Source organism: Pygoscelis adeliae, unplaced genomic scaffold, assembly GCF_000699105.1.
Source record: "Pygoscelis adeliae isolate BGI_AS28 unplaced genomic scaffold, ASM69910v1 Scaffold282, whole genome shotgun sequence".
NCBI classification, from domain to species: Eukaryota; Metazoa; Chordata; class Aves; order Sphenisciformes; family Spheniscidae; genus Pygoscelis; species Pygoscelis adeliae.
In genome coordinates this window covers 2587003-2610975 of record NW_008824352.1, presented here as the reverse complement: position 1 = coordinate 2610975, position 23973 = coordinate 2587003, and the positions used below count along the sequence as shown (strand labels likewise).

Sequence of the window (23973 nt, the reverse complement as noted above, 5' to 3'; positions counted from 1 at the left end):
AAATTAAAATAATCTGTAAATAATGAAAATCTGGCCCTGGGGAATAGGAATGGGCCAAATGGTCTGTCCCAGACCCGGCAGGCTGTTTTCTGTGATATTTATAGGATGTTTTGTATTTTAAAGGAAGAAATTGAAGCCAAATCATGCTGATTGTTACAAAATGTTAGCTGCTGTTTGTGGAAGAGCCTGTTATGGAAAGGAGGGGAAGAGCCGGTGTCTGAGCCAGCTCAATGCAGGAAAAATTGTGGGGAATTTAACATTTAAAGTAATTCTGTGCTGCAGGGAAATAACCGGAGCGCCTTGTACAAAGGTCTTGGCAGCTTTGAATATTTCAGAGCGCCTCCTTTTTTGTCCTCCCTTCTGAATATTAAAAAATAGTATCTGCTGATAATATTTGATAGCAACGTGGGTTATGGGATTGGGACTGAGTAAATCCAAGTGGGTTTTTCCTCTTTGCGCTGGTGTCCTGAGGGAAACCACGTGAGCCTCTTCTCCTTCCCTGCGGCGGAATGGGGGTTCGGCTCTGGGGTGGGCGCTGGGGTGTGCTCGGGTCTTCCTGGAGCTGAAAGGGCGTGTGCAGCCCCTCGGACCAAAGCAGCTCGGAGAAAGGGCATCGCCTCCGCCACCCCATAACCCTAAAGTATCTTCCGCGTTCTCGGCAAACGCCCGGCTCTTTGCGGGTGTGAAGGCAGAGAGCACGTGGCTCTGCAAAGCTTTTCCAGCATCGGCCGCGCAGCCCCGCACGCCCCAGATGCTCACGGGGTTCCCCTCGCTGCTGTGTTTCAGGCTGGATGCAGCCGGGCCATGGCGCAGCTGGAGCTGCTGTGGGCGGCCGCCGCGCTGATGCTGCTCGGGGCCACCATCAGCCTTTGCATCAAGTGCCAGCTCTCCGGTAAGGCGCTGCCCGCGTGCTTTGGGGTCCTGCCCGCGGCCCCGGGCTGAGCTGGGGGGGTCACGCTGGGCAGACCCTTTCCTTTTGGGGTGTCCCCTCCGGGTGGGTTTGGTCCTGCTCAGCCATCCGCTGGCTCAGGGAGCTTTGCCCTCGTGGGGATGCTCCCAGCGGCTTGGGCTGGGAAGGGTCTCTGCTGGCCCCCCCAGCACATGGTGGGGGAAGGACCCCCCGACCCTGTAGCACCCCTTCCCTGGGGTGGGTGCAACACCATCGGCTGCAGACCCTTCTCCGTGGGCACCGTGGTGGGTGGCTTTGGGACACCCCCCACAGGAGGACCATATCCAGATGCACAAATCCTGCGGGGGCTCTGGGGCAGAGAGGCAGGAGGAGGGCAGGCGCGAAAGGACAGGCTGGGGGATGTATTTAAAAACACATGAAATACAAAGAGAGCGGGGCGAGCACCCGCCCTGGCAGGGGGGTCGAGCCCACCTCTCAGTGCTGGGTGGGTTTTACTGGGAGAGGCTGCAGGGTGGGGTTTTGGGGGCAGGAGTTGCTTGCTTGCTTTGCGGTGTCCGAGACCAATGCTACACTTTAGACATGGTTTAAAAAAAATAAATCAAAACCCTATGGCAAGTGCCGCTCGCTGCCTCCACCGTCCTCTCGTGCTCCCAGTTGAAGAAGTTTTGTGAACGTGTTTTATTGGTCTTTCCGATCTTTAACTCCTAAATCATCCTTTTCTAAGAGCTTTTTTTTTTCCTTGTCTTCCAGCTACCAAGCGAGAGAAGCAGTCGAGTAAGTGGAGGAGCCAGTAAGTTGCCTTTCACAATCGCACTTCTCCCCCAAACAGCTCACCCGGGGTGAGACCCTGGCCAGAGCCAGACCCGCTCCGTGCCTCACAGCTGAAATCCAGATTTCTATAAAATAAAATAATCCCAGAATGGGGCGTGCAGGGCGGTGTGCCCCAGCCCAGGGCGCTGTGAAGGGGTAATGCCTTTACAAAGAATAATCCAAAATGAAACTGAAGCTCTGACCGTGATGCCTGTGAGCCATTAACTAGTTGGAAAAGGGTCTGAGAGAATTGGAAGGGCAAGTCTTTATCCTGTCCCGTCGTGCCCCAGGATGAGGTAGAGAGGTCGGTAACTTCATAAACGAGACCCTGCCCTTGGCTGGTGCTGGTGGGACCCTGTGCCAGAGCAACCACCGACCTGCAGCATAGGCAGCGAAGGAAATGCATTGTACACACATGCACACCCTCTTATTTCCTTCAGCAACAGACAAACCACAGCTAAATGATATAAAGAAAAAAAAAAAAGCTGGCTCGTAACCTTTGATACAGGAGCGAACGTGGTGCAAAGGGGCTCTGCGAAGGCCTCCGCGGGGTTGGGGTGTTTGCTTCTGCCCCGCTTGCCCGGGACGGGGGGAAAGGCTTCGGTGTGCTCCATCCGAGACCAATGGAAAAGCCAGCGCAGGCTCCGTCCCCCGCGGGCCCGTACTGAATCGTCCCGACTTCTTGAAATTTCTACCTGGATTAGGTGGTTTGACTTCAGGCTCACGGTGCTCTTTTTCTAGATCTGTTTTGGGTTAGTTCGGGCTTTTTGTGAGCAAAGTGGTTTAACTCTGTGTATTTGCAGACTTTGCAATGAGGTCCTTTGCCTGACACCTCGTCTCCTCGCCAGCCCTGTGCCGTGAATACCGGCTTGGGGTGGGGGACGACCCGAATGAAAGGGGGAGGGGGGAGAAAGGGACACTTTCAGGGTCCCAAAATCAGAGTCAGTAGTGCCTGTATGCACCTGCAGTAGAAGAGCCGTTGAATCCTGTCGTGCTCTGAAGAGCAGCTCTCCTGTTAACTAAAAAGTAAAGAGGTTATTGGGCATGTGTGTTATTTTTGTTGTTGATCACATATGTTATTTTTTTCAGCTTGATGTTGAGGGATCTTGGGAGGGGCAGGGACAGCAGAGGAGGTGAAGCAGTGGGGTCTGAAGCCATTTCATGGGTGAACACCCAGTTTTTTGTGGGTGAAAATGCTCTTCTGGCCTTAACTGGTCCATGAAGTGTCAGAGTAGGAATTACTTGATTAATAGCAAGATTACACGTCTTGACTTTAAAGGGTCAAAGGGGAAGTCCAAAGGGAGACTTAGAAGGATGCCTCAGGCAATGCAGCAAGGGGAACGGCCAAAAAGCTGCTCCCAGCTCATATGGGTCCTGCGTGACGCACCGAGTGATGCACCTCGGCCTTTCACCAAGCCCAGCGTGGAGGCTGTGCTCTTTTCCCTCCGCTCACCAAACAGGGAGGGATCGATTGCATCTATTTTCCTTGTCGTAGACCCCAAAATTCAGCTGTGGTTATACCTCTATTTTTTGCAGGCTCAAAAGCGAGCAGAGGTTTGAGGTGATTCGATCCCACTCCAGTGAGTATGAACGTTGCACGGGGCTCCTGTGTTGCGGGGTGGGGGTCCTGCATGCACAGAACGGGGGGGGAAGTAAAAATAAAAGGGTCACCTCGAAGCCAGGCGGTGAAATGACGTGAGATGGGGATTGTCAAAGCCACCTTAGATGCTTCTAGGGACGCGAATTCTGAGCTCTAGGAAAAAAATCTCCCTTTGCATTGAAAATAAAACACTAAAGCAATGTCGTTGAAATGCAACACATTATTAACTCGGGCTCTTCAAACCTGGGCTCTTCAAACCGCTCTGTTCACCCTGTGAAAACGACAGTGTGGGTGAACCTGAATTGATAGGAGTGACTCATTTATCATCACCCCCTTACTGCTTCCTGCGCAAGCTGGGTTAGGCGCTGACCTTTTGATTTTTATCCTGAACCGAGCTGCTGACGGGGTCTGTATTAAATGTCACCATCTGCAGACGGGCTCTGCGGGGCAGCTCCTTTCCCTGGGACCTATCTCAGCCCGAGCCCCACAACCCCCCCTCCGAATCTTTGCTTCAGCCCAGCCCGACCAAAGCTCACAACCTACCAGCGCATCTCGCAGTGTCAAGGCTGAGTGTGGGAAAGGCTCCCGAATCAAGCAGGTTTGGGGGGGAATAGGAAATAAAGCAGCGGTTGGGATTGTAGCTTCTTCCGCAGAGCTAGCAAACACACGCCGGTCTGCACAGACACCAGCTTTTCCTCTATTTGTTTCCCATTTTGGCCATTTATGTACTTTTGAGGAACGCTTTGGAAGCTGTTTTGGGATGCATTAGAAAAATGCTTGCCAGTACCGGGGAATCCTCTCTGGTGGATGCTCTGCGCTCATTGAAGCTGCTGCTGCTGCTGCTGCAGTCGCTCACCTCTCGTTTTGTTCTTGGTGCTAGCTACAACCCGAAGGCTGGAACAAATTAAGGAACCTGAAAACTTACCAATAGCAAGGTAGGTAAAAAACCAAACCAAAACCCTAGCTATAGCCAAGGTTGGATGAACTTCACCCAACATACGTGAACGTTCAGGATTTGGGATTGGGTTCTGGACCCTATAGATGGGGCTTGGGCTATACTTACTTCATTGATGGTTGATATGGGTTTAGGCTTTTTCTGGATTTCCTTCAGTCTGACTGTGTTCTACTGGCAACCATTTAAATCGAGCCCAAGGAAACGAGCTGTGGCTGTCCGTAATAGGTACGTCATGAAAAAGAAATGGCCATTCTGTGCTTACAAGCAGTTTGACACGAGAAATTCCCTTCCCCCTATCACCAAAGCCCCCAAGAGCTACACGGCCGCAATAACTCTGCTGCAATATTCAGGCATAGCTATTCCCACCTTGGGATTTGACCTCAGACTCTTCATTTCCCATTGCTTGTTATGTTTCCTGTATAAACTCACGGGGAGGTTTCACGGATGTTCCTTCTGGCTTAGTCATTGCTGTGGTTTGTAACCCCTGGTAGGGTTTGCTCAGACCTGGGATTTTAGCTCCCTTGTCTCTCTTTCAGGAAAACCACCAAGGAGCTCGGTGCCTCCTGCCGTGCTGGATACGGTGAGCATCTCCCCCGGGATGGGCACTGGTTCAATGCTCTCCCCATCCACCCGGCCTTGGGGGAAGCACCTACCACAAAATTCATAAATGGGGATGTTGCAAATCTCAGCTTGTTTGTGTAGGTGCCGGCTGGGAGCTCCCACCGATTTTGGGAAGACGGAGCCTCCGAGAGGCTGGTTACTCAGTGCCGGGACCCCAAGCAGGGCATGGGGGGGGTTATCCTGGAAACAAGCTGGGTGATGATAAAATTAACTGCTGTTCTTAGCACCTACCCATGATGCTTATGACTGGTCTGTGCAGCGACACTTAATAAGAACTAGCCTGGGTCTGAGTTTAAAATCCAGTGCTCATCCTGCTGCGGCTGACCAGTCCTGGTTAGAGCTGCAGCGCCAGATTATTTAAAATATCACCCCTGGATGTCCCAACACCTCTGCCCTGGGGCACCCAACCTTGCAGCTGTGTCCCCCAGCCCCGAGCAAGGAGCTGAGCCGGGGCAGAGCTGCTGATGCCGCAACGCTCGGTGGCTCCATCATCGAACGGCTCCCATCAGTCAGCCCGAGCCTGAGCGTGACGTGCCCCTCTGCTTTTCCCCAGGGAGCAGGACCGAGTCCAGGTACCAGAATTTCCTGACAGGTAAACGCTGCAGCCGCACGTCCAGGGATGTGGGGAGGGAAGGCTGCCGAGGCAATGAGAGGTTACCAGGGATGAGAGCTGGCGGGGAGCATGCAGGCAGCCGACACTGCAGCTGGCAGAGCTCCAGCTTGGTTAATTTAGCGATTGCTTTATAAGACACATGCTGATCAGATTAACGATCAGAGCAGAGGGGGACGGGATGCTTGCAAGCCCCCCAACTCCCTCCCAGGACAGCTGGTGCTTGCCCTAAGCGGATTATTGGCGTGTGGGGCTGTGCTCTCCTTTCCCAAACACCGGAGGATATTCCCAGTCTCCCTGCCAGCTGGCAGGACCTGTCCGTGAGAAGGGGTGAGCCCTGGTTTCCTCAGGGCCTGGGGTGGCTTGGGGCTGCCTCCCCCTGCTCCAGCCTCCCTGCTCTGCTTGTGGACGGGCTTCGGGGCCGTGCCGGGGCTTTCTGGCTGCTGGGGACATCAGCTATAGCTGTGCTTGGGGAATTTGTCCAGCTGTGCTTTGGGACGGCGGTTTGAGTTTATGCAATGGTACGGCGTGCTGACGGCAAACCCTTTGTGCTTGCAGAGGACTGCCTGCAAAGGGACGTTGCCTACGTGTAAGTAGCTGGTCGCTGCCCGCCGACGCGATCGAGCAGAGCCATACTGGTCCCAGTGTGGTCGTGCGCTCCTGGCTCTCTTGGAGCTCAGGCTGGGAAGCCCGTGGGCTGCCCTGGGCAGGAGGAGCTAACGGCCAGCTCTTCTTCTTGCAGGGAGCCCATATCTCTGGATTACTACAACTGTGCCCAGTTCTTCACACCCAACGGTAAGGTCCCCATGCGAGCGAGATGGGTTTCTTCTCCAGCCACCAGCCCCGCTGTCCCGTGGCTCCAGGGAGCCCGTGAGACTTTTCTCGCCTAGGTCTGTGTGTTATTGCCGCGCAGCCTGAAGCAAGCGTGGGTCCGGGAGATGCTTTCGTTAAGGGGTGTAGCAGAGCCGTGGGGCATGAGGGATGTCCAAGCCCCAATCAGTCCAACCGTTGGTTATAAACAGGACAGCCCAAACACGTCCATGGCTCCGATCGCACAAAACACTCTGTTCTCACCCTGTTTTGCTCTGAGCAGCAGCAAATTATCCATTGCTGCAGGAGCGTTTGGGGTAACGAGGCCATTTTCCTGTTGGTAGCTCCGTCTGGTGTGGGTGAGCGGAGGTTGTAGCCCCTCAGGGTCCTGCCCAGACAGGCGGGAAAGGGCATGTCCTCGTCCAGAAGCTTTTCGTCAAAGGGAAGCTATCAAATATTTTGTATGCTTGGTTTATGAGGCTAGCGAATGAAGGTGGGATGAAACGCACTGCTCCATTCAAATGCATCTTTTCAAGGCAAATATTGCACCTATGAAACATTTTCACCTCCTTGGGGTACTCAGCATTTTTCTGCGCTGACTCAGACATCAATCTATTTTTATCTAAAATGAATTTCAAAACATGAATCCTATTTTTTATTTAGAGACACCAGAGGGAGAAAAAAAATATATATTTTTTTAATATATCTTGTTTACCAAAAAAATTTAACTTATTTAAAAAAAGGGGGGGGAAGGGAGAAAGAGAAATGCGAATGTATTACCATGAATGTTTTTGTATCCCTTATTAGTTCTAACACTTTTTCAGTGGCTGAGGACTACCTAGAGGTAGTGTCAGTGTGTAGCTGTTGCAGAGCTGCTCTCAGTGGCTCCCTTGGCTAATGCCTTCCCCTCCTGTCTGGCGTGGCTTTGGGCAGCGGAGCCCTCACCGGTGCAGGGACTGCCTGTCCTGGTTGAGATCAGGCGACCCGCTGAGCTCCGTGCTTCTCCCCTTCAGCTTTGGAGAAGCGCGGAGGGTCGTGGGGTGGGCAGCAGCAGTGCTTACGCCATCTGCAAACTTTTCCAGCTTGGGTGCCGTGACCACACTAGCTGTTGAGTGTCAGTGGTGTTTTCAGCGTCGGTGGATGCAGGTTTTGAGGTTAGCAATATAGGGACTCACGTGGTTCAGCTGCTCACAGGCCCATCCAGAGAGCTAAAATAATCAGCAACGGAACAAAGAACTTGAGGGCGTTTTTAATTCTTTTAAGCAGATTTTGGTTCTAGATGCTAATAGATTTACATATTGGGCTCAGACAGATGTTGTGCTTGGAATGGGGCTCAGTTCCTTCCCAGAAACTGAGAATAAGCCCAAGAAGACACCGCAGTCACAAGCGTAACGCTCACTGGGAAGGAATACCCCCTCCCAACTGCTACACTGGGCTGGGTGCCTGGGGATTCACCCCTTGCCGGAGCCGGCCCTCTCCCTGTTCGCCTTAGGGGCTGCTGTAGGGCTAGTAATTATGCTCATTGGTTTTTATTCCCATCAGTAAGAAAAGTCACGGTGCCTCGGCTTTGGCTGCTCTTCCTCGGGTGGCTCGGAAGTGATGCCGTGGCCAGAGAGGCTCAGCCGGTGCTCGGCGGCATCGGTGGTGATGGTGCTCCTGCGGGGCAGCAATCGCCCGGTTCAACTGCGCTGGGGATGCCCCGGCCCCGGGTCAGTGCAGGCTGTCATGAAGACTAATGATCTTTTAGCTAATGTGCGTTTCGTTGTGGGAAACAGCCTGCTCCTGTAGGTGCTGGGGGATCTTCCCAGGTCACCTACGCTTCCTTAAGCCCTTTGTCCCCCTCTTTCTTTCTGCCAGAGAAAGAGGAGGATTCCTATACCTATCAAAACATCATCACTGGAGTGTCTCACGGCTCCAATCCAGGTAGGTGTGTTGCTATCGTGGTTTGTGTGTGTCGTACAAAGGTATCTGGAAGTACAGAGAGGGACGGTGACCTGCCTAGCCGAGGGAAAACCCCCTCGTTCACAGGCTCAGCTCTTCCTATCAGCTCTGTGCTGGTGGAGCCGGGGTGCAGGGGCTGCCGCAGGCACAGAGCAGACCTGGAACATTTCCCCTTTCTGCAGGAAAATGCACGTGGTGGTACCTTACTGGCTGAGAGCTCACCTCCGGGCTGATCCCTTTGACTTGGAGGTCTCTGAAGCAATTCAGGAGCTTTGGGGTCTGCATTGCTTCTCTAGGTCTTTCAGTGTTGTTACAGCCGAGACTGAGTGTGGTTATAGCCCCCAGCTCAGGTTTCTCACCACGTCCAGCCCAAGAAGGCTGCAGGCAGTGAGCCGCTGGAGGATGGCGTTGGACCACAGTGTCTGCTTAAGGGCTTCCAGCTTCTGTCTTGGGATGTTGCAATCAAAATAGGAAGTCAAGCTGGTTTCCTTCAGCAAATTAACACAACACTTTCTGCGCTGCTAGAGCCTGCCCTGCTCCTGCCTGGCTTTGTACGGAGCAATTAGAGGAGGCAGGAGCAGCGGGGACCTGCTGCTGATAGCCAGGCGCGTGATCAGGGCTGGAAAAACGATGAGGCAGCGTCAGCAGCCCTGGGGCAGGATGGCAGCCGCCCGGCTGGAAACTCAGCCGCGTGCACGGGGCGGTTGGGGTGTGGTGGTAGGAGGGGGGTTTCACAAAGGTCCATTTTTAGTCCGCTTGCTGTTCAGCATCATCCTGTCCAAACTCTTCTTAGACACAGATGATGCTGTAGACTATGAGAACAGCGTGGCGATACACGTATGGAAACTCCAGCAAGCAGAAGGTATGTTCTCAGCAATCATTTACTATTTAGGGATGGGGCTCATGGGCAGGGTGCCTGTCACGCTAGACTGGTACAGACCACGCTCAGGGCAATGCAGCCATTGAGTTATTTTTTTTTTCCCCAATCATCCATGATAAACGTCTAAGGCAATGTCCAAATTGCTACACACACTTGTAACTGAATGTTGCTGTGATGGGACGTGGTGTTTCCAGTGCTCAAAAGGCCACCACGCAGGTGGCTGTCCCTAAACCCTGCTACAGAAGAATGTCACTCTTCATGTCTTACATCTTCTTATGTTTTGAATTTGCCCTGGTGCAAGCTCAGCCTTGTGATCCCCTCCGACAAAGAAATGTGCAGCACGCGCATCCAGTGGGTCTGCCTGCGACTGCCCTGCAGTAATTGGGGGTGCAAGTTTCTTAAGCTAACCTTTAAACAGCAGTTTAGTCTAACGTGTGGCTTCCTGTGCAGCTCAGGGGGTAGTCCGGCCTCGGACATAGTGGTGAATGTATACATATATTTAAGAGCTTTCTGTCTCTGGTGTGGAAGCTGCCTAAGCAAACTGATTCTTGTTATCCTGTTTGCATACTCTCTAGATTAAATCTAAGTCTGTCTCTTCTGGCTCTGAAAAGTTGTCCACGCTCGCTGCTTGCAGAGCGTTTGCAAATTTGCTGTGACCGTTTCGAAGCCCCTTCAAGGAGACTTTGACACTGATCTGAGGTTTCTTAGCCCAGGCACAAAAATATGTTGGCACTGAAGGCTAAATATTGGGATGACACATGGCGTGTCTATGGTGTGTATGTGTTTTTTCGATCAACCCGCTTACTGATCAGTGCTTCCCATCCTCACTCACAGCTCTGCAGACAGAAAGCCCGGATGATGAGCCAGACTACATCAACGCAGGCCCCGCGTCAGGCCCTGCCCCTCTGTCAAAGCAAAAGTAAAAAGAGAACAAATGGCTGGTGGATTTATTTAGGGGTGGGAGGACTGTGTTTGTGCCAAAGAGAGCTCAGGTGGAGCTTTGCACCTAGCCAGCGCGGCCGGCCGGTGCCCAGCAGCCCACATAAGCTGTGCAGGGAGCCGGGGAGCCATGGCATGTTTCTGGCTGATGTCAAGCTGACTAACGCCGGTCGTGGAGACAAATTTGTCAAAGTCTGTGTCCCAGCGCCGCCCTCCTCCAACAGGAACTCAAAACCACTTCAGAGCAGCTTCGGGAGGCGCTGCTACATGCTGCAGACAGGAACCCCCAAAACCCCTCTGGTCTGTGCAGCTCGGAGGCTGAGCAGCGTAAGGGATTCCCTGGGCGCAGCTGAGCCCTGCCTGCTCTGCTACAACCGCATATCCTGCCCTGTTATCAGCAGCAACCTGATGCTAATGATAAAGAATTACTCAAGGCAGTTAATGTAAAAACCATCTGTGGAGAGCTGCAGAAAGATTGCATGACACGGAATGAGTGGGTGATACAACACAGTGTCAGTAAATTCATGGTAATGTATGGAAGAAAAGCAGCCCCAGATATACCAAATGCAGGGACAGGTTCTGCATTAGGTGTTGCAGCTCAAAACAGGCTCTCGGAGGCTTTGCGGTGAGCTCGCAGCAAATGCTGGCTGAGTTCTCGTCAGGTGAGTGTACGTGGATCGCTGAGAAGGGGAAAGAGAAAAATAAACCACCGCTGTGCTAATGTATAGATCTGTGGTGTCTTTACATGCTGGTTAGAGCACGTAGTGCTGGTCACCCTGCTCCAGACTGGACTAGGACTCCAGCTGGGAGAGGGACTGGGACCAGTCTCGCTCTCCTTGTTGGGTTTTTACCCTCTGAGCACCTGCAGAGACCCAGCGGGATGATCCTTATGCCATGTGCTCCAGTTACAGGGTTTTACAATCCCCAAACTGTGGGCACCAGCGGTGGGCAGACCCCCAAAATTGGATCTTTCTGAAGCCGTGCAAAGCATTTAAGATTTGTCCCCGCCATAAAAGGCACAGTCACCTCATTCTTCACATTGCAACGTTTGCTTTGAACATCAGCAGCCTGTCCCGGCAGTGTTAGCTTTGACAAAGACTGTGCTGGAGGGGAAGCTGCACCAAGAGCAGGTTGTGCATTTTGGTCAAGGATTCAGCGTGTGTCACTCGTGGCACGCAAGTTGCTTCTCAACAGCACACGCGCATGGTCTGGCCGGCAGCAAATACAGCTCAGCCTGGTGAACGCCTCTTCCCCTGCCCACGGAGAGCCACTGCTCCCCACAGTCCAACACCAGCCTCGGCCGGGACGCAGCTGAAGACGGGAGCCCCGGCCCGAGAAACCTGCCGCAGCGGTACCTCACTGCCAGGCATCTCTCTTTGCTTGAGCTGGAGCAAACCAAAAGAATATCATAAAAATGGACTGTTTCAGATGGGGTTGCAGAGAAACTTGCTTTTTTTGCAGAGAAACTTCTTTTTGGAAGGTGTTTATGGGATAGCCGGGTGTTGTGTTGGCTAAGCATCTGGAGAAAGGAAGCCAGATTATCCATGAAAAAAAAGAAAAGTGCTATAATGGTAACTCTTATAAGCAATTCTGCATTTATTCTTCTTCCACAGAGAAATTTCGAGGCGGAGGGGATTACATTTCTGCGTTAGTCAGCGTGGCCCCGCTTTTCGCTCTGATAGTGGCTCCGTGGCACTGGGCACACCAGCCTGCTCTGTTTGCCGTTCGTGACGGGGAGGGTGCCCACAGCCTTCAGAGCTGAGAGGGGAACAATCAGGGCCGATAGATGCCCAAAACGTTTAGCAAAGCTGCAGTAATGACTGCACTGTATTTGGTGGAGAGCAATGATCAAAGCAGCACAGGGGCTACCATAAATCCCCCCCCCCCCCCAAAGCGATAAATGATGCTGGGAAGGTAGGAGAGGGAGGAATAGCTGTCCTGCTAAGCACTGGTGATACAGATTTTTTGGGAAAACCTCCAGTCCTAAGCCCTAGCAAAGTGCTATCATGGCTGTATGTGTCAACAGCTTCTGGTAGCTCTGTAAGTAAACTAAAGTTGCCAATGCACTTTTTGCCGTTATAATGATGCCTCTGTTATAGCATTTGCTAGCAGAGTAACGCTATAAACTCCTCACGTCCAACCAACAAATGCCAGCACAAGTTCTCCACTAAGGGAGGGTGAATTTGGGCTCCTGGCACCTCTGTGCCCTCTGCTCTGCTCAGGGATCGTCGTCCGGGAGCACGGCTTGGTCTTCTGCTTAGATGTAGTGTACCTCGCTACTTGTCCCTGGAAAGAAAATGTAACAGGCAGCGGAGTTAAGAAGTTGACAGCAGGTATTAAAAGTCAGTGGACTCACTATTTTTTCCCCCTCCTATTTCAAGTATTCTGCGTAAAGTCTGAAGAAGTCCTTTGCTGAGCTGTAAGAGCACACCCAGCAAGCATGCGCACAGGGAGAGGGGAGATTTTGATCCCTCAGTGAGATCTCTTCTCCAAATTGTGCCCAAGATCACATAGAAGGGGTGCCGCTGAAAGGAAGAAATGCTCTGCTTGGAGTCCCACAGAAGTCCAACTGCAAACCTGCAACTGGAGAAAGCACTCTGCCCAGCAGTGACCACGGGCAAGCCAAGAGCTCGTTATCCCATCTCATTTCCCTGCACATCTACTCGAGGGAGGATGGCCAGTCCGTGCAATGTTTTCTCCTGTCAAGCATGAAATGAGTCTTTAAATTGCTGAGCAGTAATGCAGTCAGCTACTTAATTTGTCAGGGTGACTCATGCACGATGGTATTAAGACACGGGGATTACATTCTGACTTGGTTCCTGTGCTCTCCTACAGGAGCAATTTCCTACAAGAGAGGAACTGGCAAGGCAGAGGTTGCTTTTACAACAGCAGTGGTTCTCTGGAACTAAATGAGATACCAACCTCTTCACAAAAGCTAAAGACGAAAGAGGACTAAATCCCCGCCTTATCCACAGCTTGTAATTCACAGTATCTGTCTATGGCAGTTTTCCTTGGGTTTCGGTATCCATTTTATAACGACACAAAGACCCTGCAACAACCGAGAAGGTCCGAGCCGCAGCTGCCAGCCTCAGAAACTGCACCAGTCTTTCAGTATTGCCGTAGGGAACATCAGCCCTGAAGCGTAACCGTCATCTCTTGAGCCCTGATGCACAGATTTGGCAGCGTTGTACCACTTATTTATTAAAATTGCAAAGCCTCCAAAGACAATCTGGTGTTTTATTATGGTTTGCTATGATGCAGACGTTGTCTGCATTGTTGGGCGAGGCAGACTGAGATGGGAGCATGTGAGATGACGTGGAATGGTGTGCAGGATTTGATGGGGAGAAAATGTAGCTCCTTAAAGCCTTCTTCCTGAAAGTCAGTTCAGAAAACTGTGCTTCAAGAAGGGACGCAGCCCATACTCACATCTCCAGGACCGGTAAGAGTGAGCAGAGAAGTGGAGCTAAGGGCGAGCGAGCCCTGGAGTGGGAGAAGGGGACGTCAGGTGTTTCCTCCTGCAAGTGACTTGGCTGTATTTTTAGCACAATCGCTGAGACCACGAGTGGCCATCGTTCGTGTAGCTGAAACGGTGTGTGGTTTGGAGTGTGGTTTAGGAGAAGATTTACTTGTAGCTCCTGCAAATGCATTTGTTCTGGCTTCCACGGGACTTTTACAACAGAGACGATCTAGTGCACTTCAGGGATGTACACACACGCGATCGGCTACAGCCTGGTTTTCTGCTTACCCCAGCCCAGCTTCTGCTCGCACCCTCTGGTTCCCTGATGTTTAAATGCTCCGCAAAAAGTTTGCACGGGTGGGGGACACCAGTGTCCCAATGAGCCTGGAGCAGACACGGTGACAGCCACGGCCTGTGCTGGCTCTGCACAGGCTCATAGACAGGCAAGGAAAGAAGGAGATGCCTTCGTTTCTGAAACGGTGTGCCTGGCCCTCGCAGGACCATGAAATTGTCATCCTTGGTTCATCCTTCGTGACTAACTCAGCACCTGCAGAAGCTCCCACTTCCCATGAAGTGCTGCAGACTGTGGATTTTTCGCTGGAGGGGAAGGGCGAGCTCCGTTTTCAGTGACGTGCGGTGATGTTACACCTACTGGTGATTCATCTTATAACCGGAGGGAGCCATTAAATGATTAGGAGATTAGCAGCAGTAGAAGAACCTTGGCACACAGTAATAGATCCAGCTAGAGAACTCCCAGAAAGTTCTAGCCATTAGGTGGGTGCGCAGCCAAAACATCAAACTAAAAGATTTACTGCTCTCCTGGCTAAGCAGGGAGGCGGATTAGACCAATTACATTTTCCTGGTATAAGATTTCTCCGCTGCCAAAATCTGAGTTTGAAAGTTCTACAGCCGAAGCCGGCAGGGCAGGAGCTGGCTATGGAGTATATCTTCCCTCCTCTTACTGGGAGTCTTAGCAAATCCCCCCCTTGCAGCTCTCCAGAACAGCCAGCTTTAGAGAGGGGTAAATCCTTTCTTGGCTTTGTAAAGCTCCTGAAGTACTTTTCAGCCAGTGATCTCATTACGCTGGAAGATATCCAGGGACTGTTACGGGAACTTCCATCGATGTTATTAGTCTTGTTCTGAAACACCTTACGTTTTTTCTTTGCAATGAGTGACCATGTACATGTGAGCGTGTTCACTGACGCACCGTCCTTTCAGGACTCGGTTTTAGGTGTGCAAGGATTTCTGGTGCTCAACCGAAATCACCAGATCCTGTGCTGTCTGAACATAACGCAAGGAGAAATGACATCTCCCCTGGGTCCATGTATCTCTTTCCTCACATTAGGTAGGCAGCCAAGTGAGCAATTCGCTTCCTGTTTTCAATTTAAGACGCATTAGAAAAGTAGTTTTGGCACCACTGGTGCGGCTCAAATGGAGCTGGGGAGCCGTAGCTAGCTGCCGGAAAGCGGTAGCTCTGCACTCAGAGAGGGTGAGCAACCACCTTTGGTAGAACAGGCTGCACTGGTGGCCTCTCGGATCAATACTACTCCTCTTCTCAGGAAAAGTGAGTATGATTATGTCCCCCCAGTGCTGTGGAGGATTAGCCCAGAAAAGAATCAGCTCCAAACTGGAGCTGAAAAGCACCTACTGAATACAGCGAAGAAGAAAACCACTTAAAGCAGATAGGAACAGGAACTGTGACCCTCCATGTTTCTCACCCTTCCACAGCACCCACACAGCAAACTGGACGATGCGCAGGTAGGTACATCCAGCGGGGTCAGGACCTGCCTTACGAGTCCTCCTAAGACCACGTGTGCTGTTTTACGAAACCTCCACTGTAACACCTCTTCCTTCCCCGTTCAGCAGTGAACATATTTATCTAGAAAGCAAAGACAGACTGGGCTGGCTGCGATGTACAGCCAAAGCAAAATTAACCTACCCTTTAAATGTGCCTTATTTCAGTTTTAGGGACAAAAGCTGTGACGCCGTGTCTGTAGAGAACTCAGCAGCATAAGCCCCTGAATACTAAATTATTAGTTGTACGTTTAACAGTGTTTGTGCTAGTAGTGGCAACTCACTGGCTGGGAATGAAAAGGTAAGTTCAATAAATGTCTAGCGAAGGAAGAATGTACTTTGAGTATTACATCCATTACTCTAAGAGCCGTTTGCTTTATTCCATTTGGGAGCAAGCTGAAATGTGACTGCGCTTTAGCTGTCAATTAGCTGTCAATTAACTTGCTCTCCCTTGCACTTTGAATTAAAAAGGGTTGACTTCAGGCTCTGTCAGAGGAGCTGCAGAAAGTCTTGACGGGGCAATTTATGATGCTACCAGCTCTTGCTGCCGGAACTCATTACCCCTGTGCCTGAGTCAGAGAAATAGAGGGTGTAACCAGCCACTGCTTCGGCGCAGGGGCCAGACTTCAGACTGAAGCCGACTTACGCTGCCGGTGAAGATCGATTTGGCACCGAGACAGCTGTGGCGTGGGCAGCTGAATACTTGGGGTGGAAAACTTCAACAGAACGGGGAGGGTGAAGCGCAGGCACCAGTAGCTTGTACCTCTACCATGCTTTGTTTGCTATAATCAGAATGTACTTAATTGTATTAAGATAGCTCTGCTTGGAGACACGTATCTCGCATCTGCTATGGAGGTGGTCAAATTCAATTTAAATTTGCTCTCGCTCTGCATTTCACACTTTATTGCTCATCCGCACTGGCAAGGTGGTTTCCAAAACTGAACAGACAGGAAAGCATGATGCTGTAGCTTTTTGTTATGCTGAAACTATAGTAAAATGACATTACCTAACCTGGACAGCAAGAACAGAAAAGGGAACTCAAATGCAGAGCATCCCAGCATTTGGTAACTTTTTTAAAGAAATATCCAAAGTAAATAGCTAGCACCATTAAGAAACGTGCAATATTTCTCCTGTTTGGTGAAAGTATCTTCCTTACCCACAGCACATCAACAGCACCCAGTAGCGGCACCTGCTCAGCATGCCTCGATTGTAACGTCATGAAATTTTGTGCAAAAGGTTTTCCTTCTTGGTCTCGGTGAGACCACCACTCATGACCAGTCTTGAAGTGTAATCACTAACAACGGGATTCAATTTTTGTTTCTCCTGCCGTTAGGTCTCAGTACCACTGACATAAGCAGTTTTGTTGAGTGCACTAGACAGACCTTATTGCTCTGGACCATCACCGTCCTCTCTTCTACCTCGGTTATGCAACATGTAAGAGTTCTTGGGTCAAAGGAAATTTTAAAGCTTTATTGGTCTAAATAAAAAAGTACAAAAGATTTTTACAATAGAACCAGAATTCAGGACACGCACGGAGCTCCTGACCTTGCACACCAGGCCTTCACCTTCCAGAACGCAGGCTTCAGCTCAGTGAAATACCTAACTTGCTGCAGGGGCTGCGGTCTTCTGACACAGCCTGGCCAGCAGTCCAGCCATTTGTAAAAGTGAGTTCACACCTTCTGCTATCTTCATATGAGTGTACCCGATTTCCTGGTGATAAAGACATTGTAAAATCTTCTGTTTTCTTCCCCAGTCTATGTATAGTATGAGTAATGACTAAATAGAACATACCCCTTACTGCTAAGGGACCAACTTTGAGTCCTTGAATTTCAGGGAGTGTATCTTCTCATGTGAACCAACTGAATGCCTTTTTTTTTTTTTAAAAATCAAAGCCTGTGTTTCCCTACTTCCTTTACAAGAAGCAAGGTGCATACATTTTAGGACAGGTTTTAAATATGAAGAGTGATTCCATTATACCAGTTTAACCATTTGTCATCTGGCTGTTAATAGAATTTAATATTTTACTATCTATTGGACTAGAATCAAGTATGCGCTTGAAGAAAGTTCTCAAGGAGTTATTTGAGGCTTTGATGTAAATGATAAATTCAGCCAGCATTACGTTTGTTATTAATTCTAGTTGATCACTAAAGTGACTTTTGGCACTTCTATGGGTGGTTAGACTTTAAACTTCAAGTGACCATTCTTACTGACAAACTGATGATGCAGAGTGGGAAAGAAAGCAGTAATAAGAAGTTAAGAAATACTTTTTCCGCACTAATATACAGCAAATCTCAAAGAGAAAACCCTGAGGCTGTCCCTATATTAGGGATCACATCCTCTTCTTAAAAAGGCCCAAAAGACCCCACCAGGAACTAGGTTAGTACCAACCTTGATAAATTCCAGTTTCAGATATTCTGGCATTTGAAAGGTTTTACACACACGGAAGATGTTGCCAATCACATCTTCTGGAGAGTATCCAAGTCGCCACAGGTGGGCAAGAATCTGTGCAGGCAAGAATAATCCCTCATTTATCTGCAAAACTTACCAGGTGAGTCAAGTATATTCACTCTTGGAACAGCGGTATGTAACTACTGGAACGGCATGTACTATTTATCAAATGATTTAACCTCTATTGTTTAGCAAGTAATTTCAATACCACTTGTTTTTTTGCTCGTTGGCTTATTCATCTGAACAGACCCCTGCATAAAAGGGATTTAATTCATCAACTTGACTGCATGGTATTGCCCTTATCTTAAAAAACAGCACACACTGTGAATTCTTCAAAACAAACAAGAATTCCGTAGAGAAAAAGTGTCTGTCTATGCAGACACAACACATGAAAACCAACCTTGTATGCTTCATCAATATTTGCATTTATGCAGTGTTGTATCATTTCTTTCACAAGCAGAGGATGCGGCTCGTCACATACCTATATCAAAGAGAAATATTACACTTCAAAATATTAGAAGACTCTGCATTAAACCCCTGGTATTTTCACCAAGCTTCTATACAGCTGAAATACTGAATCAGGCACATTCTATAATACAGATTAAATTTTAAGTAATATGACTTTTCTGGTAACACAGCTATCCTGACACGGCAGACTCAATAGCACGAAATGAGAACACCCAAGTAATAGATTCAAAAGTTATCACGGTGAAATTTCCCAGCAGTTATGCGATCCGTGTGCTTTGAGAGAGCTGGAAAGCCACAAAGTCTCAGACGGGCCATTAGGGACTGCCAGCGCTCTCTCCCTTTTCAAAAGGCACATGCACTTTTTTGCAGCCTAATGCAGTAATTGCTACATACACAGTGCTGTCTGCAAACTGGCAAAGCACTTTCAAAGGCTTAGGTATCTGACCGAAGGTCTCACACAGCTGTAGTGCTGAACTTCTAGCATCGCTGTTTTATGCTATTACTAACCTTAAAGACGTTTTCACTGTTTATAAAGCCAAATCCAGAATATGTGGACTGTAAGTTGTTTAATGCCTGTGAAAGAAAAAATAAGACTTCATTTATTTTCCGAAGTGCTCTACTTCTCACTGTCCTCCTCAGGATGAAATACACTTTTCAGAAAATGATGCCAAATAAGCAGTTTTCAATTGAGCAAACCACAAATGTATGCAGACTTTGTTTCCTCCCACAAAGTTGGTATCTGGTTCCCACCAATTCACTTCTAAGGAGCAGATCCACTTTAAAACCTCACAAAACCAAATAGTTTAGTTACTCTTGTGCCACAGGTCACATTCCCTTTGCTCTACCCCTCCAGAGATAAATCCTTGAGAGCCACAATTGAAAAGTTTTTTTTTGCTTTAAACAGAAGCCGTTGTTTCATTGCCTTTCTTCTTTTACCTGTCTCATATCTCCTTGGGCTGTGAAGATAATGGCTTCTAGTCCATCATCTGTGTACGGTACATCCTCTTTCTCAACAATTTTCAGTAACCTTGCAAGGATTTGTGAATCTGTCAGCTTGGTGTAACGCAGCACTGCACACCGGGATTGAATAGGTTCTGAGAACAGAGATGTGTAATTAGCATTTCCCTCTTTTCTCAAAAAAAACCCCAAACTTTTTTTTCATCTTGGAAGAAGCTATCTCGGTTTCCAACTCTTCATTTTTCTTCTTTTAAAGAAAAAGAGCATGTCAGCTCCTTAAGCATATACAATTGTTATAGTCCTTCACTTGAGCCCAAATGTGCTACTTGAGTTTTCCCAGATATGTGCAAATATACATGAAGCTCAGCTGCTTCTGTTCTCCTGGTTTTCTGAAGGTATATGTTTATCATGCTATTTTAACGGCTAAACAAGAAAAGTCTAATGGTCTACAGCGTGTTAGCCTAGAGGCAAACTTAAAGATTATGTTTCAGAAAGGACAACAAAAGAGGTTCAATACCCAGTAAGCAATACATCAAACATCTTGAACTGTAGCAGAGTCGGATGGAGATTAAGCCCAAAGTATGAGACATCTGCTTCTGCAGTCATGCATAGCACTATCCATCAAAAACAGCTGTTCAGAGGGTTCACCGGCTACACAAATACACTCTTCTTTTATCAGCTGGATGTACAGGTGGTTTGATTTTTCAGAAGTACCATGGTTTCTCACAACAAGCAGGTCCAAGGTATTTCTGAAAACTGCCTTGGAAGTTAGCCAACAGTGTGGAGAACATATGACAAAACCGCCCAGGGACTAGCAGCACTTTACCTATGATTTTGTCAGAGGCATTGCACGCAAGCGCGAAGCGCGTTGTTTTGGAATAAATTTCCATTGTTCTTCTCAATGCTTGCTGTGCTCCATCTGTCATGCTGGGGGAGAAAAGAGTTAGGACAGATTTTGCCCTTCACTGACTTATAGGTGCAGCCTAGTAACTATTTTTATACAAGCTTCAGAGTTTACTGATATTAAACAGTGCTTTGTAAATTACTTGATATTCTGGCTTGATAAACTAAGCAGCTTTTTCTAGTCATGTGAACAAATCACCCCACAATGCAGGCAGTCACCAAGACCTCCATAAAACTAACACGCAAAAATAAGTCATTAATACTCTGAAGAATACTGCTAAGAATACTACTACTTATATGCAGGTGGAGGAGAATGTCCCGTTTTCATCCAGTGAAATTGTCTATGTAAGCCAGACTCTTTAGAGCCAATAAACTGGAAGATGCTATTTCATATCCAGCTAAATCACAAACTGTTTCACCCCAGTATTCAGTATCTCCTTTGAAGCAATGATCTCTGCTTGATATGAGTAATCTCATAAGAACACCGTTCCATGCATATTTATTTCCTAACAAATTATTTTTGATAGCCTGATAGAAACATCTAAGACTGTCCAAGACAGCAGCTCCGCAGACAGGATAGATGCAACACATTTCACATAGTAGCTGAGGTCGAGAAAAAAACAACGTACCTGTCTGCTTCATCAAGGATGATTATTTTATGCCGACCTTTTGGAAGTGTGACCTTTTGCTGGGCAAACATTTTGATTTTGTTTCTCACAACATCAATGCCTCTGGAACAATAATTCAAGAGATTCATGATCAGTTGGGTGAAATTACATAATAGATTTTATTCAGCAGCCACAGTGGCTGAAGCGCTCCTGAGCTCCCTATTCTCCCGCTGTTTGTTCCTGCCCCTTCGGCTGTGCCAGTATAACTGTTGTGAAACCATGTTGTAAGCCAGACTGCCTGATTCAGATTTAAACACCAATAATCCTCATTTTCGGAGGCTCTGAAAAAATAATTTAACAGTATCAGTACATATGTATCAGTAACCTTGCAGTACTGCCACAAAATTACTTATGTTTGGCAAAGGTAGGGGTAATAAATGAACAAGGGCAGAAGCATTTAATATTGCTTTGCTACTTTGCCAGTACTTCACACAGCTACATCCACAGACCCAGCTATAACTCAGAAGAGTTTAAGAAAAACAGCTGGACAGACTGCATCATTTTAGCACAACTCGGGTGCTTTCCTAGACAGAGTCCCAACAAAGACTTACTTTTAAAAAGAAAGGATTTTACTTTTTTGTTCTGTTTAGAAAATGAATGTTGTGATTCTATAGCTCTTCTGTAACTGATATTAACAAAGGCAGGTAAAATGTATTGTACTCACAAACAACCCTCTAGGAAATGTCCTCAGAATACCTCAGGACAGGTCTGCTACATAACTCGGGAAATATAATGAGCGCTTAGTGCCTGATCCTTGGGGCAGAGTCAGTGTCCTCTACATACCTAACACCCTTATCCTACATTTTAATCCCCAACTGCCCTTATAGCCCTAATTTCTGTCACTTCACTTTTTTTCCTAAGCACTGAAGAGTTTCATTACAAACAACTTGCTCACTTTTCATTCTTAGGAGGATCTTCATGAATGCTGGAAGCTTAACTCTTTGAAGTAAATTCAAGAAAACAGTACCGTTATAGATTCTGCACTCCATCTGTTTCCATTTTTGTGCATTAAAGTATCTATCAAGTTTATAAAACATCAAGTAATAATATCTATGTTGATAGTTGGACACCAAAGATTGCCTGGAAAAACTGCATTAAAATAAGTACTAGAGGCCTTAATATAGCATTAAGCCTATCAAGCCAGCCTGAGTTGAACTAAAAATAAAAATGGATACTTGCTTCTTCATTAAAAGTTTAATAAGGTTTATTCATTCTCACCTGTCATTTGAGGCATTCAGCTCCAAAACAGCATCCTTTAATGCAGGACCAAGCAGAGCACGAGCCAAGCAGAGGATACTGGTGGTTTTACCTGTTCCTGGGGGACCCTAGAAATGCAACAATGCAGCAATTGCTGGTAAGTTTAATGGCATTTTCTAAGCTGTGCTCTCTACAAAACTCCTCAGTTATGAAAAACAGCTGCAACAGAGGAACTGCAGAGAGAACATCAGACTAGAGGCTGCCTGAGTTCAGGATCCTGCCTCCAACAGAGGAGAGAAACACTGCAGGGCGAAGCACAAGACATGCTTCAATAGGCACCTGAGGGCCAAGTTAGTTTTTAACAGAAGGTTGTTCACTATTTGTGTATTCTGCCAAGAACCATACAATCTCTGTGACCGTACAATCAACATCTCTCTTACCAATACATTCGGGCACAATACAAAGCTATACTGGGAGGCTATTGTGGCTAGATTTCAGAAGCCAGGACCAGCACAGTGAAATACAGTAGAACACAGCAATACTTACAGCAATTATAATATTTGGTACGTTCCCCTCTTTTGCAAAGACCTAAGAAAGAACAACAATAAAAAATTATATAAGAAAATAGTGGGAACAAATAGTTTCCCGTTCTATTTTAAGCATGAGAAACAGAGCTAACCCATTCTTTTCTTCCCTCCTGCTTTCATTTTTTTGGACCTTGCTGCTTTTATATTTTTTTTAATTGAACCATTAGAAGTCAGCCCCTAGAATAGCACGGAAAAACTTAAAAGCACTTGATCCCACAGGTCTTTAGTACTCTTGCCTTTCATTTGCATGTTATACATTTGCTAGTATAAGCTTTCTGTTAACAAATAGTGTGTTTACAACCTAATTTGTCAAGGAAAATATTTTTCTTCCAGAAAAACATTACATTTCTTTCTGTTGTTATATAAATTGTTTTATTCATTGAAACAATATTATTAGAACAGCTACAAACTTTCTAAATTGTACCAAAACAGGGCTAATTTAAACAATATCCCAATTCAAGAAAGCATATTTCCTTAGAACACCACTCAAACATGTCCTAAAACGTGTAATTTCTTAAGTAAATCAGAAAGGCTTTTTCCACATACTCAAGTATGGATGTAAAAATACAAAAGTGCTTTTACTGGTCTGTGGGTCTATGCAGAATTATGTGTTTTGAGCTAACCTGTAAACCTTTTTGACCTGTAAACCAAAGGGACAGCTACACACCTCCAACCTGCTCACAGTATCTTCATTTCCAACTATTTCACATAATTTCATGGGTCTGTATTTTTCCACCCTGTAAAAGTAAAACCACACACACTTCAGCACATTTAATAAAACTTTAATAGTGCTTTACACTGACAGAAAAGGAGGATTATGTTAAGATAACATGGGACAAAGATGACTTGATGTGTCTTTAGTGCAAACGCTGCAGGGTCTCCCCTGACTGCCAAGCGCAGCATTCCACAACACTAATTCCTGAACGGTTGCTTTACTTCGATTAGTATAAAAAAGGAAAAGGAAGAAAAACATGCTCAACTTGGACACGAGTTTGGTGCCTCAGTCTGGTATCAGGGCTACGAGGAGATGCCGCCCTCTGCGCTGTGTTACGGTTAACACAAGGCAGGGCTGACTTTGTCTGGACTCGATGGGGACTTCTTGCTTTCCACCCCAGGCTGCCCGGTGCCCTCTCCCCACTCCCACTTCACAGGCCCCAGCCCTGCCTGGGCAGGTTACAGCGTGCAGGCAGAGCCCCTCACCGCTGCCAGGAGCCCCCCACTTCCGAGTCAGACCCAGCTCCTGCAGCTGGGCGGGCAGGGGGGGGTGGGAAAGGCCCTAAGCGCCCGGGCCGGCCGGGGCCGGGGCTGCCCCGCAGAGGGAGACAGGGGCCGGCCTGCACGATCCCCTCAGCGAAGGCGCCGCGCGGGTACAGGCCCAACAGCGCTGCGCGAGCCCACGCCTTCCCGCCCACGGCGCG

At 48.1% G+C, this 23973-nt stretch overlaps 2 protein-coding genes across 2 annotated transcripts; one reads left to right on the top strand and one right to left on the bottom strand.

Annotated features, from left to right (window-relative positions):
* The first annotated feature begins 804 nt into the window (after nt 1-804).
* LOC103912900 (linker for activation of T-cells family member 2-like) lies at nt 805-9616 on the top strand. Its single transcript, XM_009319310.1, has 9 exons — nt 805-892; nt 1661-1700; nt 4812-4855; nt 5450-5488; nt 6065-6095; nt 6249-6301; nt 8174-8239; nt 9051-9119; nt 9588-9616. The coding sequence occupies exons 1-9, from the start codon at nt 805-807 to the stop codon at nt 9614-9616; spliced, it is 459 nt and encodes a 152-aa protein (XP_009317585.1).
* Nucleotides 9617-16781: 7165 nt separating this feature from the next.
* RFC2 (replication factor C (activator 1) 2, 40kDa) lies at nt 16782-23300 on the bottom strand. The gene is made up of 10 exons (XM_009319281.1): nt 23223-23300; nt 22515-22556; nt 21990-22096; nt 20733-20834; nt 20027-20127; nt 19180-19337; nt 18751-18816; nt 18176-18256; nt 17716-17829; nt 16782-17037 (listed from the first exon to the last, which is right to left on the bottom strand). The coding sequence occupies exons 1-10, from the start codon at nt 23271-23273 to the stop codon at nt 16927-16929; spliced, it is 933 nt and encodes a 310-aa protein (XP_009317556.1). The 5' UTR covers nt 23274-23300; the 3' UTR covers nt 16782-16926.
* Between the last annotated feature and the right edge of the window lie 673 nt (nt 23301-23973).

Bases quoted from the DNA above. Each gene is read 5' to 3' on its own strand.
- RFC2 (XM_009319281.1), bottom strand. From the start codon at position 23,273: ATGAAATTATGTGAAATAGTTGGAAATGAAGATACTGTGAGCAGGTTG. The intron at 20,835-21,989 runs GTGAGAATGAAT...TTATTGTTCCAG, and splicing joins CTGAATGCCTCAAATGACAG to AGGCATTGATGTTGTGAGAA. The intron at 20,128-20,732 runs GTACGTTGTTTT...TTTCTCCCCCAG, and splicing joins ATCCTTGATGAAGCAGACAG to CATGACAGATGGAGCACAGC.
- LOC103912900 (XM_009319310.1), top strand. From the start codon at position 805: ATGGCGCAGCTGGAGCTGCTGTGGGCGGCCGCCGCGCTGATGCTGCTC. The intron at 893-1,660 runs GTAAGGCGCTGC...CTTGTCTTCCAG, and splicing joins CATCAAGTGCCAGCTCTCCG to CTACCAAGCGAGAGAAGCAG. The intron at 8,240-9,050 runs GTAGGTGTGTTG...AACTCTTCTTAG, and splicing joins GTCTCACGGCTCCAATCCAG to ACACAGATGATGCTGTAGAC.